General features: G+C 43.9%; 1 protein-coding gene across 6 annotated transcripts in view; it reads left to right on the forward strand.

Annotated features, from left to right (window-relative positions):
- Npas3 (neuronal PAS domain protein 3) overlaps positions 1 to 15,931 on the forward strand; it is an 836,969-nt gene that overhangs the window by 815,966 nt on the left and 5,072 nt on the right. For all 6 annotated transcript variants that reach the window (XM_036205811.1, XM_036205806.1, XM_036205807.1 and 3 more), the window contains one exon: positions 13,615 to 13,762. In XM_036205811.1, coding sequence (XP_036061704.1) covers positions 13,615 to 13,762 — 148 coding nt within the window. The remainder of the gene's footprint in view (positions 1 to 13,614; positions 13,763 to 15,931) is intronic.

The raw sequence follows: 15,931 nt of genomic DNA on the forward strand, positions 1-15,931 counted from the left end.
GTGGGGGGTAGCCGGGCTTTGTGTCATTTGTCTCTGTGAAATTATGGGGCTCAGTGCCGACATGCTCCTGCATGTCTCCTGCCCATCTCTGAAATGACTGTCACACAGTGGGAGAAAGTGAGATAGAAGTCATTTCAGCTGGCATTGGTATTATAGTGAAAGCTGGACCTTAGGCCTAGACAAATAGTGGCATCTCTTGGCACTCTAGAATTGTGTGGTCTGTTGTGCTTTCTCTCACCGGAAGTAGACGGAAAGAACCTCTGTCTTAAATGCCTCCTTGACCCTTTCATTTTCTAGACAGCAGTTTCCACTTCGAAATGTGTGGTTTCAGTTTCAAACCATACATGGGCGAAGACAAGTTCAAATAGGCCAGAGCCTCATAAAAATGCCTACTTGCCCAGCCGCAAAAACTGGGTAAGGAGAAAGTCTGCAGGGGCAGGGACAGAACATGTCACAAGACTACAGCACCTGGCAATAGCAGTGTCTTTCTAGAAAGAGGCTCCTACAGAGGAGACTTTACTTCTAGTGTCCACTCCTAGGAGTAAGAAACTGGTTCTCAGTTGGAGAGATAGCTCAGTGGTTAAGAGCACTGACTGTTCTTTCAGAGGTCCTAAGTTCAATTCCCAGCAACCACATGGTAGCTCACAACCATCTATAATGAGATCTGGTGCCCTCTCTGGCCTGCAAGAACACATGCAGACAGAACACTGTATGTATAATAATAAATGAATAAATAAATCTTTTTTAAAAAAAAAAGAAAGAAAGAAAAAAGAAGCTGGTTCTCACTCTTTGAGTCTTGCTCTGGGCTCCTCACCTCAGACAGAACTCACAGGGACTTTCTGTAGCATGGGAGGCAGAGGAGCAGCCAAGCTCCGGTAGAGTCTAAGCCACAACTCACATCCAGTCTCGGCATGCAAGCTTCTCTTGGAGTCCACCAGCCTGTTTCTGCACAGAAAAGGTCCAGGAGGCTGTGAATTGGTGGAAGTCCCCTCTTCCAAGAATATGACTGTTCTAGAGACTTCCTAAAAGATGGCTCTCTACGAGCTACATTCTTGGAAGGTTCTACACAGTTCAGAAGCCAAATTTTCAGGACATTCAAGGTGAGGGCTGTATGCCATAAAGACCAGCATGGTAGTCTTTGCTCCTTCTTGTCACAGCTGAGGAGACCTAGATATCCCCAGATATCCAAGCCCTTTGCAATCAGTTCTTCACTTTCAGCTCAGCTTATCAAAGCCTGAGGGAGACTAAGCTAGCCCAAGTCTCTATGTGGTCAACATCATGGTACTATGTTTTAAACTCTATATTAGCAACATTTACATGGGACCAAAGTCAATGTCAGATTCTGTTTATCTGAGTTCTGGGCACAGCCCAGACATTCCATCACACAACTCTAAACTCAATCTTACTTTATAATGGCTGCTCTCTAGTACTGTCTGCTCCCAACGCTGGGCACGTGCCTTGATATTGCTCACCAGGGAGTCAGGGAACACACTTGTTGCTGAGAATGAATGGGTGTTATGTATCACAGAAGCAGATGGCTCTTCAATTAATTGGGGGAGAAAATGATGCTGTTTCCTGAGCAGAAACATCAGGTTCTTTGTCACTGGGAATTCAGGAAAAATGGAGAAAATACAGATCTCTGAAGGAACCAGTGGATGTATTTCTGGAACACCACAGGCCAGGCGTAAAGATTTTTTAAAATGAATATGTTGTTTTCAAGACACTAACCCCCTAACAAGAACCCCCCCATGTTGGGGGAAGGCTGAAGCAGGGGGTGCTTTCTCATTTTGGAGCCCTAATTAAGGTCTAAATTCAGAAACCTAATGCTGGTTTAAACAGAACTTTGTCATTGGACCTTATTTTGAAGATGCCATGTTGTTTCTCTCAGAATTTATACACAGCTTGAAGAAACACAGTTCTCAAGGAATGCACGGCCATGCAGCTCAGATCTTCCCAAAAGGCAAAAAGTATCCAACAAATATGCTTAATGTCTCCCTTCCCCATCCTCTCTTGTCTTATTTTCAGTAGCCAGCATAATTGGAAAGTAAACTACAATACCGTCCACCATCATGCCCTTCTAATTTCTCTGCTCTCTTGCCAGCTAATAAACAGAGAAAGTATGCTTTCAAATCCTGTGATTTTTTTTTTATTACTTGATATTGACTTACTGGCTATTGCTTTATGATTTAGCCTACTAACAATGATTGAGTTCATACTTTTAACTCGTACACATGACTTCTCATTTTTGAGTTCTTTTAATAACCTTAAACACATGAAAAACAAATAGAACGAGCTGATAATTCTGCACAGTAAAATACACTTCCCATGTTTAGCTATCATGCTGTGGAGTCACCCCACAATGTCAAGTAGCGCACAATTAGTCAAACTGTAGGGGGAGGAAAGGAGTGTTTTGATCCTGCAGAATTTTGATCCTAATCAGATTGAAATTCCAATGTTCTTGTAGCGCTTAATATCTTCAATCACACACACACACACACACACACACACACACACACACACACACACACACACACATCAAGCTGATTCCAGTGTCAGGTTTTGCATTCTGTGACTGAAATAAGATGCTGAAATACACAAAGGCGTCTCGCTTGGTACAATAAACATTAACATCATTATAAAGTAAGATTGAGTTTAGAGTTGTGTGATGGAATGTCTGATGTTTACCTAATTCTCAGACCAGAGCCAGCCCAGTAACAAAATGACAGGGCATGTAATAAGTCTTGGTTGTGTAAACACTGGAGGAGGAGGCAGGGAGCCAACGCAGCATCTTGCTTGTCCAAAGCCCTAGGCTATTACTGAAGGAGGCCTCAACTGTGCCTTCCTGGCAGGAGAAGGTCACAGCAACACAGAATCAGTTCAAGAATAAGATAGAATTCTAGAACAAAGGGACGGCTTAAAAAATAAACCACATTAACTATTTAGCTTTTCTTCCTAGAGCTATTGGCACGGTTCCTGGTCTGTCTGTGGAAGGCAGGTTTTAGACATCTGATCATACTTCAGATATTCTGATATCTGTCTTATGCTCTGAGTCCTAGAGAAACAGAGAGAGAAGGGGCTCAGCCGTCTTTGAGGACTAGAAATCCTACCTTTATCATTGGCATCCTTTCTCAGCACTGGTATCTATAAATCCATAAAGGAACTTGTCCCTAGATTCAGAACAGTGGATTCTCAGCTGCAAAGCACATGCCTCATCAGTTGACTCTGAAAAGGGGCTGAGAATACGGGACCACCTGCTTCCCACTGGGCGAGTTCAATGTGCCTGGTGTGGGCTAGACAGATCTCAGCATACAGAGTCACACTGTTAGCGGGCTTTGGCAGCTCCTATCTGTAGACCCCTGCAGAGAGGCTGAGGCAGGAGGATTGCCAGGAGTTCAAGTTTAGTTTACCTAGTGACCATGGGTCTGAAGTCAACGGAATTTCAAGTCTGTTTATTTCCCACTGTGACAAAAGACCTCTGTGACTTCTTTTCATTAAGCTCAGTTTCATGGGTTCTTCAGGTCAAATTGACTAAATCAGCATTTCAAGGTTTGAATTTTAAATTGCATATGGTAGTGATTATTGGGGGACCTTTCTCTCTCCACTGCCCTCTAGTCTTCCATTGCTCAGGAGACAATGACCTAGAGGATGACCATTCATGTCCCCTAGATCACATGTTCCAGCTACCTAGAGCATCAGGGTCACCCTTGAAATATGAGATGTTTCAGCACAAAACACTCCATCTGCCTATAACCTAAACCATGGACTGCTAAGGCAAACGCAGGCATGTGCTTTGTGTTGTCTTTATTTTTAACGAAGCCTTTGCCTAGAGTCTGAGCTCTCTGGTTCACCCCTGCGAATTCTTCCTGAGCCAACTCAGCAGCATCCCGCTAAAACCTCAAAAAGGGGCGTGTCTTTCCTTCCCCTGTGACACTGTGTCCCACCACCAAGACTCAAGACTCTCTGCAGTGGGATTCAGAGAAAAGAAACCTGAACTGTAGATAAGGTAGATCCCTCCCTAGTACCTTACCCAGGATGAAAAGAACTCTGCAAATCTTTCCAGAGAAGCAAAAGGGCTGCCCCATTGCCTACAGGACCAAGTGGAGATTAAAAAGCTTGGCTGACCCTCTATACTTGAGGGTGAGTGTTTAAAAAATATATGGTAGCCAAAGTGTTTGCTTCTTAATACATTTTTTAGCAAAATGAATCTACAGCTACCTGGCATAATGCATCCCATGCTGTTTTGCATCAATAACCCCTACACTTCCCTCCTGAAGGCATCTCATCGCCAAATGCAAGCAGACTGCTTAATGCAGGACTAATTAGTATATCCCCTTCCAGTCTGCAGGCCCTCCATTGTAATTCCTTCCCAGCTCATTTTTTTCTACAACTGAGCATCAATCAAAGTAAGTGCCCTGCCTGCCTAGGCAACACAAGATGTCCACCATGCATTTGTCATCTGCCACACAAACAAAGGGGGGATTTAATTGTCGATTTGGATGTGCAGCCCTGGCTCACACAAGAGGAAGCTGCAGGAGGAGGAGGAAGGAAAGGGCTAAAGTTTCATGGGTGGGCCAAACACAGAAGGCACCAAGGGCTTTCTGCTGCTTCCGCATCTCAGCGCTTCTGGGCGGGCGTCTTCAGGGATTTTGCTACAACCTGGTCTTTGCCTGGACTTTTCCCCAGAGCAAAAGAATTCTTTCCTCTTCTCCCTCGCGAATGTGAAAATTCCCATGGCAGGAAATACATTGAATAGCTGTTGCAGCTGCCCTTCCTGAAGCCACGTCAGCCTATACTGGTGCCTGTCCACTAGCTGCGGAGACTTGTCACAGGCAGCAAGAGAAAACAGATTCCCAGGCAGGAACGAGTTAGGCTTAGTATTTTTTATCTTTCTTTTGGGAGCAAGTGCTGATTTGGCTTTTCAAGTCCATGGCAGGCAAACACAGAGAACAGGAGCAGCGAGTAGGCCTGCCCACCAGCCTAGGGCTTGTCCCACTTGTCACCCTGCTCCGGAGCAGTGTGGACATGTACAAGGAGCTTGTAGACTTGCAAGACTTCAGGCTGCCAACACCGAATTTACTGAGTTAGAATCTGGGGTTTGTAAGTGTACAGTTACTTGCCAGCTCTCTTCACAGCGAGCTTGAACAGTACTGACCACTCTGATGTCTAGAAAGAACGATTTTATCAGGAGTCAATCCAAACCTACCCTCTGAAGTTCACTTTCCTCTATATTTGGGATGATTTTGTTGATGATGGTGGAGTGATTCTGATGGTATCTCAATCAGCGCTCTAATGAAATCAATATAATTGTTTGGTAAACTTGACTTTCAAAAAATGATATAAACTGGGAATGGAGAGATGATTCAGTGATTAGAAGCACTTGCTGCTTTTGTTGGGTTTGGTTCTCAGCGCCCACATGGTGGCTCACAGCCATCTGTAACTCCAGTTCCAGGAGACCCAAGGCCCTCTTCGGACCTCTTCAGGCATCTCATGCTTGAGGTACACATACAGGCTAAATATTCACACCATATTAAAGTAATGATATCCAGCTTGGGAATGAAAAGGAAATCTTGGGTGTTTCTGCCCAGGGTAATTTTTTCCTATGAACACTTATTTATGTGTGTGGATAAGAGTAGGGATATTTTCTCTGTTCACCTTCATGTAACATCCCTGACTGCTTATTGTATACAATGCCTTGTGGTATTACTAGGAGACTTTAAAAGTAAGGTATTCAAAGTGGGGAAGGCAGCCTGAGACATCCAACTCTGAATATATGACATAAAATGAAGACTATAAGATGTTGGAATAAAATACAGAGATCCCAGAGGTGGGGGCATCCCAGGGAAGACAGAAAGATGCCCCAGAAGAGGCCCACAGGGTATACTTCCCTAGCCCCAGAAAGATGATGGTAAGAAGCCACAAAGGCAGGAGAAACAGGGAGTATCCAGAGCATTTCAGAGATAGAAAACTACAGGGAGGCATGAAATGCAAAAATCTCTCTTTCCCCAGAAAGCAAGCTACAACTTGGATCTGACTGATAAATTCTACTCTCCGGTGGATTCCTGTCCTTTATTACCAGTTCAAATGGCTGCTTTTGTTGTGTTTTTTTAATTCAACAACAACAAACAAAAATAGCCCATTACTCTTATAAAACATGATCCAGGAAAAAAATCAATACTTCTAAATCATCCATTTCTCCTAAGTCAACTAGCCTAAATAGAATCAACTCCATCCCTTTTTTTTATCATACAACCTGTTCCTGATCTTCTGTGAGTTATTGTTATATTGTCCTTAAAACAATAGCCTGCATATTGGAAAAGGTCCTTTAAAATGTGTTTAAGTCCAGTTGAGAAACATAGACTTGAATTCATGTATGTGGCTAGTATACAACCAAAACATCTGTGCCCCACACACCCAAGCTTCTTTATGAAGATGTTGAAAATTCAATAAAATGACTACATCCAAAAATGCAGGGTCCATTGAGGATAGACAGGTCCATTTCATCCCCTCTGCCCCTCTTTACCTTTGGTCTCTAAATCTCTATTACTTCTAAGTTTCTAAGGGGGGGGGGGGGCTTCACCGAACCTAGGTCACTTTAGCAGATGGACCATGCTGTTTTTCACATAGTTGTCACCATTATAACCTGATAGTGAAAGTGAGAAGCCTCGCTCCATTCAAAGACAACTGGAGAGGAATCCCTGTTGAAGACCAAAGGAAACGTGTCAACCACCTTCACACTAGTGACTCCTCTGAGAGTTCAGTTGCCAGGTGTTAGGGGTGGGGATTAATGAGCACCAGTGGACACCACTGCCCACCAGAGGGCAGGCCCATGGACAGACTTTGTTTACCAAAATCTCCTACCAGCTAACACCCAGGAAAGCACTCAAAAAAGTCTTCCTGGGTGACTGGGGAAATCTACCATTTCCCTCATTCCTCGCCAGAATCCTTTCTTGATGCCATGCCGAAGAGTTTGCTGGTTCTCCTTTATATAGTAAATATTTTCAAAGAGAAAAGTATAGAGACCAAAAAACACCATCTCTCACTATTTTAGTGAAAGGAGCAGGAATGAATGGCACTGGAACTCTCTAGTTGGACTGAAAACAGCTTGAAAAAACTCGGAGGGCCATGAGGCAGTGCACTGGTTGGTAACACCGACTGCTCTTCCAGAAGGCCAGGGTTCAGTTCCCAGCACCCATCTGATGGATCATAACCAGCTGTCTGTAACTCCAATCCCAGGTGATCCACAGACACCAGACATGCAAGTAGTGCACACACATACATGCAGGTGAAACACCCGTACACATAGAATTTTCAAAACAGACTCTAAGGTCTCGGGGGTCACTCACACACCATTCCTTTCATTCTTTCTGACTGCGAACACCACCCTGATGCCAACAGTGTTTAAAAGTCTTGGACTCCAATTCAGTACATTATCATGAGGAAGAGGGAAATTTATTTTTTAACCTGAACAAATTGACATGTCCTAAATCAATGGAAAGTTTTCTGCATGATTCAATATTAGCAGTTAATAAAGATCTATCCATTGGCAGGGCAAGAGGACAAAGCCTCTTCTGAGGTTTAAACCACAGATACTGGCTCAGACAGGGGCCGGCCATTGGCTTGTTAGAGGGAATCCATATTTGATGCATAGCCATTTCACAGAACATCCACAGGTCCTTTGTCTCTAAGCTTGGGACTCCCATTAAATATCAAACCTCATTCAACGTTACCAAATATTGCTCAGCACATAGATTTATGAAAAGAAAAGAGGGAAGAATAAAAAAAAAAATCTAAGACATAGCTAGCTCACTAATTGCAAAATCTATAGGAAAGTGTGCCTGGCATCAGAGCCTCAAGTGATCCTCTGAGCAGATCTAAATGAAAAACTGTCTCCATCACAAGTAAATAAAGCTCTTACCACAGTCTCCGGCTACAATGCTGTGTCCCCCATGGATTTTAACAGTGACCTTCCTGGGAGCATCAAGGACTTGCACTTTTTAGATAAGGAAATTGGTTCTTGTTTTAAGCCTGTGTCGGGTTCATTCTCCGGGAGCTTACAGGTTTCAAAAGCAGAGGAAAAAGTAATCCAGAATTTTTTTTTTTTTTTTTTCAAAAAGTCTGTTTCCAGAATGAAGTTCCCTGTCAGCCTGCCTTGGGCCTTAGGTGAAGAAGCAGAGATTAAAGAGTCAGTATTCTTTTTCATGTTTCATCTGCCAGTTTTGTGAATGTAGAAAGAAAACCAGTGGCCACAGCTAAGCACCCAACTGCGGTATTAAGTAGAAAGCATGATTTTAGCACACACACTCTTACTTAAACACACATTCATTCCCATTCTCTCTCTCTCTCTCTCTCTCTCTCTCTCTCTCTCTCTCTCTCTCTCTCCACTTCAATGCATTCGAAAACCATCTTTGAGTCCCTAGCAAAGGGAACCAGTTACGCTGCTCCACAGCTGTTGATGAAGGTAGCTCAGTGAGGGGGTACAGTCCCGCAGATGCATGCACCCTCCTGCCGCCATGATGATAATGAAGCTCTTTGTTCAGCTGTGTGAATGTGAAGTGTGGCTTCTCCGATGAGCTCACCATTTCCTAGTTATTCTAGACTTACCTGAATGCACCAAGTATTGCAGCCTTTTAATGCATGTGCAGACCGTTAAATGTCCTTTTGTGAGGCACTCTGTTAAATGACCACTTCATTCCGCTGCCTCCTCCTTCCTGGGACAACTAACTCCCTGTTTAGACTCTGCCTTTGGTTTTGTAGGGCAGCGCCAAAGGAAGAGACCACGTTCTCTCTCTTTTTTCTTCATATTTCTGAAGGCGAATTTGTACGGTTTTGTTTGAATTTACTAACAGAATGATGTCCCTGCCACAGAAGCTGGCTTCCTTTGTGTCCTTTCAGTCACAGTCTCTGTCTGGGGACGAAGTTTTCCCAAAGAAAAACTTAAGTCCTTCTGTTGGGAGCTGTGTGCAGGGACACAGATGTGCCCCACACCAACAAAGTTGGTGGGATTTGGAGGAAAGTGGCTGTTAGTTCCAAACAGAACAGTATTGTACGCCGACCTATAGTCTTGAGTCAAGAGATCAAGCGTCATTTTAAAAGGACATTCAATAAAGAGTGTCACCCCGTCTTTCGTTTGAGGGGAGGTATTTGCTATCACAGGTCACATGTTTTCAAATGTAAGCACCTCACAGTTGGCTTTTGGGCATGCTATTTGCCACTCCCTTCCCAGGTAGGCACAGAGGGTAGTGTGTTTACTAAAAGTCAAACCCTCAATGGCGGTTCCTCAATTGCTAGGTGGGCAGGAGGACTCAATCTGTTCCCACTGTGTTCATCACCCAAGTGCACGCTCAGTTCTGTCTCAAGACACAGTTTGTACCACTAAGGTGCCTTCAGCGTGGAAGGAAGGTAGGGTGGTGGGGGGTGTCCCCAAAGAACATTAGCCTCCGAAGACTACTGGAGCTACCCTAGATCAGGAAGAAAATTGTGCCTGGACCATTCTGAGAACACCTGGGCAAACGTGCTTCTCCCTGTCGCTTCATGGATACTTTGTAAAACTCTAAGAAAAAGGTCATTGAAATTCTCCGAGATTTTAAAACAAAAACTAACACCTCAGCCAAAAGACCTAACTCTAAAGATGTTTTTGGTTTGTTTTTGTTGTTGTTGTTGTTGTTGTTGTTGTTTTTAAGATTTATTTATGTATACAGTGTTCTGTCTGTAAGTATGCTTTCAGGCCAGAAGAGGGCGCCAGATCTCATTACAGATGGTTGCGAGCCACCATGTGGTTGCTGGGAATTGAACTCAGGACCTCTAAGAGAACAGTCAAGTGCTCCTAACCACTGAGCCATGTCTCCAGCTCCCTACAGATGTTTTGATGGGCTCAGCCATTTCAGTTGAGGGATACACAAGGTAATCAACCCAAGAATCTTGACAGCAGAATGTAAACTTTAGAACAAGCCACAAGGATGGATGCCAGGTCACATGCCAGCAGTACTCAGCCCACATCTCATAGATGCAATAGTAATAAATAAATAAATAAATAAATAAATAAATAAATAAATAAATAAATAAATAAAAAATAAAAACAACCGACATGTATTTCCTCTCCATCTACTCCTTTCTTCTTGTAGCTTGCATGCTTGACTACAAGTACCCCAGGGCTCATTGGCTTGATGAGAAATCTTTTCGAGGACATCTAATTCTTTTTTTTTTCTTTTCTTTCTTTCTTTCTAGACAGGGTTTCTCTGTGTAGCCCTGGCTGTCCTGGAATTCACTCTGAAGACTGAACTGGCCTTGAACTCACAGAGATCCGCCTGCCTCTGCCTCCTGAGTGCTGGGATTAAAGGCGTGTGCCACCACCACCTGGGGGGTTGGCTATTTTTAAGAATGGCCATGTCAATCAACTTATGTTGTACTTATTTCTGGTTTTCTCCACAAAGGGGACTTTGTGAAGAAGATTGACCTAAATAGTCCTTTATTTTCAAACCTACAACTCAAAAATAAGAATGGCAGTTACTAGATAACAGAGAATCAAGAGGGGCTTTTTTTTTGTATTTTTCAAGTTCTCTAATTTATTACACACTAAAAAATCTCTTTCAAACTGGCACCAACGTGGCTTTTCTTCTTGAGCTGATTAGGACCACATGAGCTCAGGAAAAGCTGTCAGAGTCTGCCTGTGGCACAGCTGGAATGATCCAACTGATTTGCCAGTGTGGGTTTTTTTTTTTTTTTTCCTCAAGAAATAAGCTTTATCCCAAAGTTATAAATTTATATTCTGGGAGAAGATGTGAGCAAAAAGTACTCCTGACTCAGTACAAAGAAGTTATTGTGGTGACTTCTCTTACATGGACTTGAAAACAAAGGTAGCTTGGGTGACATTGTGGTCAACATTTCCCTCTCTCTCGGGAGCGAACATCTTGTCTTCTCTGTGAATTCCAATGACACGTGGAGGTCTCATTCAGCAAACACCAACTTACAAGTCATGATTGAAGGCCAGGTGAAGATGCTGGCCCTTGAAATTTCTGTTGAAGGGAACAATTATGACCCAGAGAATGCCTGTCTTCAGCTGTGCCCCAGCAGGTCTGAGACCCACTCCTCAGTATTCACCACAGTGACCCAAGGGCAGTCACGGTGCTCCCTGACTCCAAGTTGGAGGAAACCCTGCTTTTCAGTCCCTCCCTGGCTACCTCCATGTCGAAACTCACCTGTCTGCCTCCTTTTCATTCAGGGCTTCATGGTGAGGCATTTCCGAGCCTGCTTTAATGGAGGACTAAGTTAATATATTCATGGGCCCTAATCAATTGGTACTTTATCTTCTCACCAAATGCCCTTAAGCAGACCAAGCCATCATACCTCATCTTACAAAGATGCCATTGCCTCAGCTCTTTGTATCAGAGTTGTTTAGGCTCTTGTTTGCAAACTGTCTGGGAGGCTGATGTTTGAAGGAAGAAAAAGTATAGATCTTTCTGTTGATCCTTTGCATTTTAACTTGACCTTCCGATTCATTTCTTTACCTGCCCCTTTTCAGTCCTCTGCATTCTGGACTTGGGGTCTTCTGTGGTTCATTTGTTGCCTGTTCTGGGTTCCATTCTGGTCCAGAATCCCCACTCAAGCTGTGCCAGCCTAGACTGCTGATTCAAGAGCGTTTTCATGTGATTCTTCAAAAAGATTTCCTGGTCTTTTTGTCTTTGTTAAAAAACACTAAAACCATTAGGAAGTACCCTTTATTCTGGTAACAAAGCATATAGAATTATATCACCAACCAGACTGGAGTATGGTGATTTCCTCTGTGAAGAATTGCATAAGCCACTGTCCTCAATTAATAGTTAACCAGGCTGAGAGGATCTGAATAAAGGCACATCGTGTTGTATGCCACGGAGCTTTGACAGAGGAACTGTGTGGTACACATGGCCCTTCACTGCCTTCTGCCTCCGCTAGGAGTTGTGTAGCCTGGGAAGCCATGCATGCAGGATAGCAGGACTTACAGGCCCCAACAAAAGGAGCACACAATGCTACCTGTAGAGGCTCGCCACCAAGGGAAGGTGACAGTCCCCGGACTTCCAGGGCCCTGCATTGTGTGTCAGCTTTAGAACCAAACTTGCTACCTTGTGAGGCATTCATCAAGGCTTTTTCAAGTAACAGTGAAGGCATAATTATTAAATTTTACAGCCATCCATTTAGCATATTGTGAGGGAAAAAAAAGAGAGAGAGAAGAATGGGAAAAGGCATGAAAGCCTGTCTGCTTGTAGACACCGTCCATGGAGGGTTGATTTGTGGCCGCTTTCAGAGGCAGGAAGAGTTTCGACAGCCCAAAACCTTGTTCTTTCCCAAAGTGACTCCCTTTCCCCATCCACACACACACACCCAAGAAAATCAAAATGTACTTCATGAAACTATTGTATATGAAGCACTTATTAGCCGTAATTAAATGGACAATATGAATTTACTACGTCTTTAGGACTCTGGCTTGTTCTGGTTTAGAGCAAGATGATTAATGCAAATACATATTACTTGAGATAACCATTTAGCAGCTAATTTAGCCAAATTTATTACAGCAGTTAGAGGTTTTTCATTTTAGCAGACGGAGACAAGGACATGCCAAAAATGGGTCATGTAAACGAGTGCGCACTGCCCTCTAGTGGCCAGAAGGCTGGTGAGCTTTGGGGGGGCCGTGAGCAGTGGTCTCCAAATCCTAACATCAGAGGCTTTCCTGCAACCCTCTCGATCCGTTCCCATCCACAGCACTTTATTTAGGGGATGATTTACTGCAGTTTCCCCTTTTACTAGCTCAGGAGAACCCAGATACAAATCAAATCTATTCAACTTGGCAAGATTCTGGTTAAAGCATCGTTTTTAACATCTGTATTTTTTAAAGCTCTCTTACAGTGGGTATTTCAAGGCGCCGGTTCACGTTGCTGAATGTCTTCACTTGTTCCTCCCTTTCACACCATATTTCAGTGTCTGTGGAGAGTTGTCTCTGTTTGGCTCAAGTCAAGTCAGTGTCGTGCCTCTCCAGCCAGAGTCTCTCTCCGACTCGACCGGGGGATTTATTTCGTTCCCAACTTCAGCCGTCTCAGCACACTTTACCCCGGCTGACCAATGTAAATTTAGTTCATCCGAGGACTATAAATTCTGTAAGACAAGATCAAAAGGAACAGATGGCTAAGGACACGGGTTGATATTGCTCAGGCTGAAGGGAAGTGATCAAAGACCGAGGGGGTTAGGCATCTTCAGAACCATTCAAATATCCAGACTCTCAAAGAGGGCAACTCGGAGCTATGCATGAGTCATACACAGATTTGCCTTTCTTACCGTCTGATGTTAAACCCACTGACCGTATCCACACCACATTGGGTGTGCTCTGAGCCAAAAAGATTAGTAGTGCTCTTCACTCTTCCTTTCACACCTTGGCTGCCCAGAAGGGAATGCAGGCTCACCACAATGCCAGTAACCCTAGCTGGGCAGCTGCTGCTCCAGTGAGATGTTGATTTCATTTGTGCTCATGGTATCTTAAGTCAGGCATACACTGGACTCCCCTACATTTGGTTTGAGGTTGGGCAGAGGCAAAAATCATTAATACTATGCCTTCTGCTTTGTTTTCTCCCCCCTTTACCCCTCCCCCAGTGCTGAATAAGGGTCAATGTGTGACGAAGTACTATCGCTGGATGCAGAAGAACGGAGGCTACATCTGGATACAGTCTAGTGCCACCATAGCAATTAACGCTAAGAACGCAAACGAGAAGAACATCATCTGGGTGAATTATCTTCTTAGGTATCTCTCTGTTTCATTTCTCTCTTGGTTATACACTGCACACACTGAGGTTAATGGCTGTCTTTGCCAGGGATGTGGGTAGTCTGCTCTTCTTCCCCTCAAATTCAAAGAAATAGGAAACTATCAAAGCCCTGTTTTTAATCTTGGGTTGCCAGTCTTTGGAGAGCTCTGGAGAACTGGTCTCTTTTCCTAGTCCAAGTCCCACCCAGGAAAGATGGAGACCTTTGCCTGCAGCTGCAGTCTTGATAGAAAGTGTCTCCTTATCTCCTCCATGCCTTTGCCTCCACACCCCAATCTCTGAGAAGGTACACAAAAGGAGCCAACAGGGGATAGCATTCCATCCCCTCAGCCTCTGCATAGGGTTTTGCTCTCCGGGCACTCAAATTTTGGTAAGCAAGATGAACCACTTTGCCAGAACACTGTCAATCTCAGTGTAAATAATAATGATAATGATGATAGTAATAATAATAATAATAATAATAATAATAATAATTATGCCCACCACCATCATTCTAGCCTTTGGCCTCAGTTGTCCTGAAGGCACCAAGCAGGATCCATGTGTGCTCTGAGTAGGAAAACTTCCAGTAGAGCTGATGAATGGAAGTCAGTGCCCTCTGGCTGATAATTTCGACAGACTACCTGAGTCCCATTTTTCTTAGAGACAGCCAAATGGAGCTGAGATGTTACCCAGCATGGCTCATCAGCACACTGGCCCTTCAGTGTTTCCCACACTTTGGCCTTTGACTGGAGGCATGAATGTGTTTGCTTCCCACAGCATATCAATCAGACACTAATGATTATTGCTTTGGAGAGGCCTTAATGGATCCCACTCACAAGAGTTTTCATTTCTTCTCTTTTTCCTTTTTTGACCTCTTCTGCTCTGTATTAACTCTCTCTAAAGGTAAAAGTGTGTGCTTTATCTCCAAGGCTTGATAATCAGGAGGACCATCCCCTGTAGTTGAGATATTATCATGGGGTTCTGACATCAAGGGACACTTTTAAGTCGTTCCATGAAACAGTCACTATTTCTACTACAGAAAGCCATGGAAGTTCCTGTAACCGACAGAAAATAGAACAAGATAATATCACACAGAGATGCTTTTTGCTAGGCAAAAGTGGTGATGTCGCTATGAAGAAGTAAACACTGGTGAACATTCCTAGAGCTTAGACGGTGTCTATCTCCCATGTTAATGCACTGAAGGGCTCTGAGGTCGTCTATATGTTTGTTATCCACATTCTGTGGGGTTTATTTACTTGTTTTATTTATTTCCTTGAGAATGTTGGTTATTTTATTTATTGGTCACCATTTACTTTAGACTAACTCATTAGCCACATGACTTCCCACTCTGCCTGCCATGGCAGAAGTAGCAAGGAATAGAAGACACTGGATCAACACCATCAAGCTAGCCTAGAGGTGAACAGCACCAGCCCACAAGCACGTGGTAATTCCATCTCATCAAATTCCACACAGACAGGAAGAAGGCCCTTTGGGCACGAAAGGCCAGCCTCTCGGCTTCAGAGCCTTGGTCTCATGTGTGGTAGGTCTTTCATAGACGACCCGTAGATCTACCCTGAGACCACTAATAACTGACAGTGAATTGGAGACAGATGATCACTGAGCCCCCGTGGCACCAAGACAACACAGGAAGCTGATGTCAGTGGGCTGGGACAAGCCAGCCACTCATAGGTGCCATTCTGTAGGCTGCAGAGCTGGTAAATAAAAGCATTCCTTGGCACAAGATAAACTCTTAAGTTGCCTTTTCTATTCCACCTTCTTAGCCCAAAGGGATTATTCCTTCCCAAGCAATACTCCATATCTGAGCCCCATCCAGGCTCACCTTCCCCGGCTGAGAACACTGCCCTCTGCCTTCCTCCAGTTCTCCGAGGCACTTACTAGAATTCTAAACTAAGAGTACTCGGAGACTTCAAACTACCAAGTCTGCCTGCCTACCTTTAGTCTCAGCTGATTGTCTAGAAAAGGCTGCGGCTGTTAAAGCTAATTCACACTAAGGAGTAAATGCCTGATAATCCATCTTAGTGAATTAACCCTCCCAGGGACGTTTGCGGTTTGAGAGTAGACTGGAACGGTGACTTCTTAATATGAGCATATGTCTCCACAATCATCTGTTGGTGCCTTGGCCAGCCCTGTACAAGGCAGAAGAGGCATTT

The sequence above is a fragment of the Onychomys torridus genome, chromosome 14 (genome assembly GCF_903995425.1).
Source record: "Onychomys torridus chromosome 14, mOncTor1.1, whole genome shotgun sequence".
Lineage (NCBI taxonomy): Eukaryota > Metazoa > Chordata > Mammalia > Rodentia > Cricetidae > Onychomys > Onychomys torridus.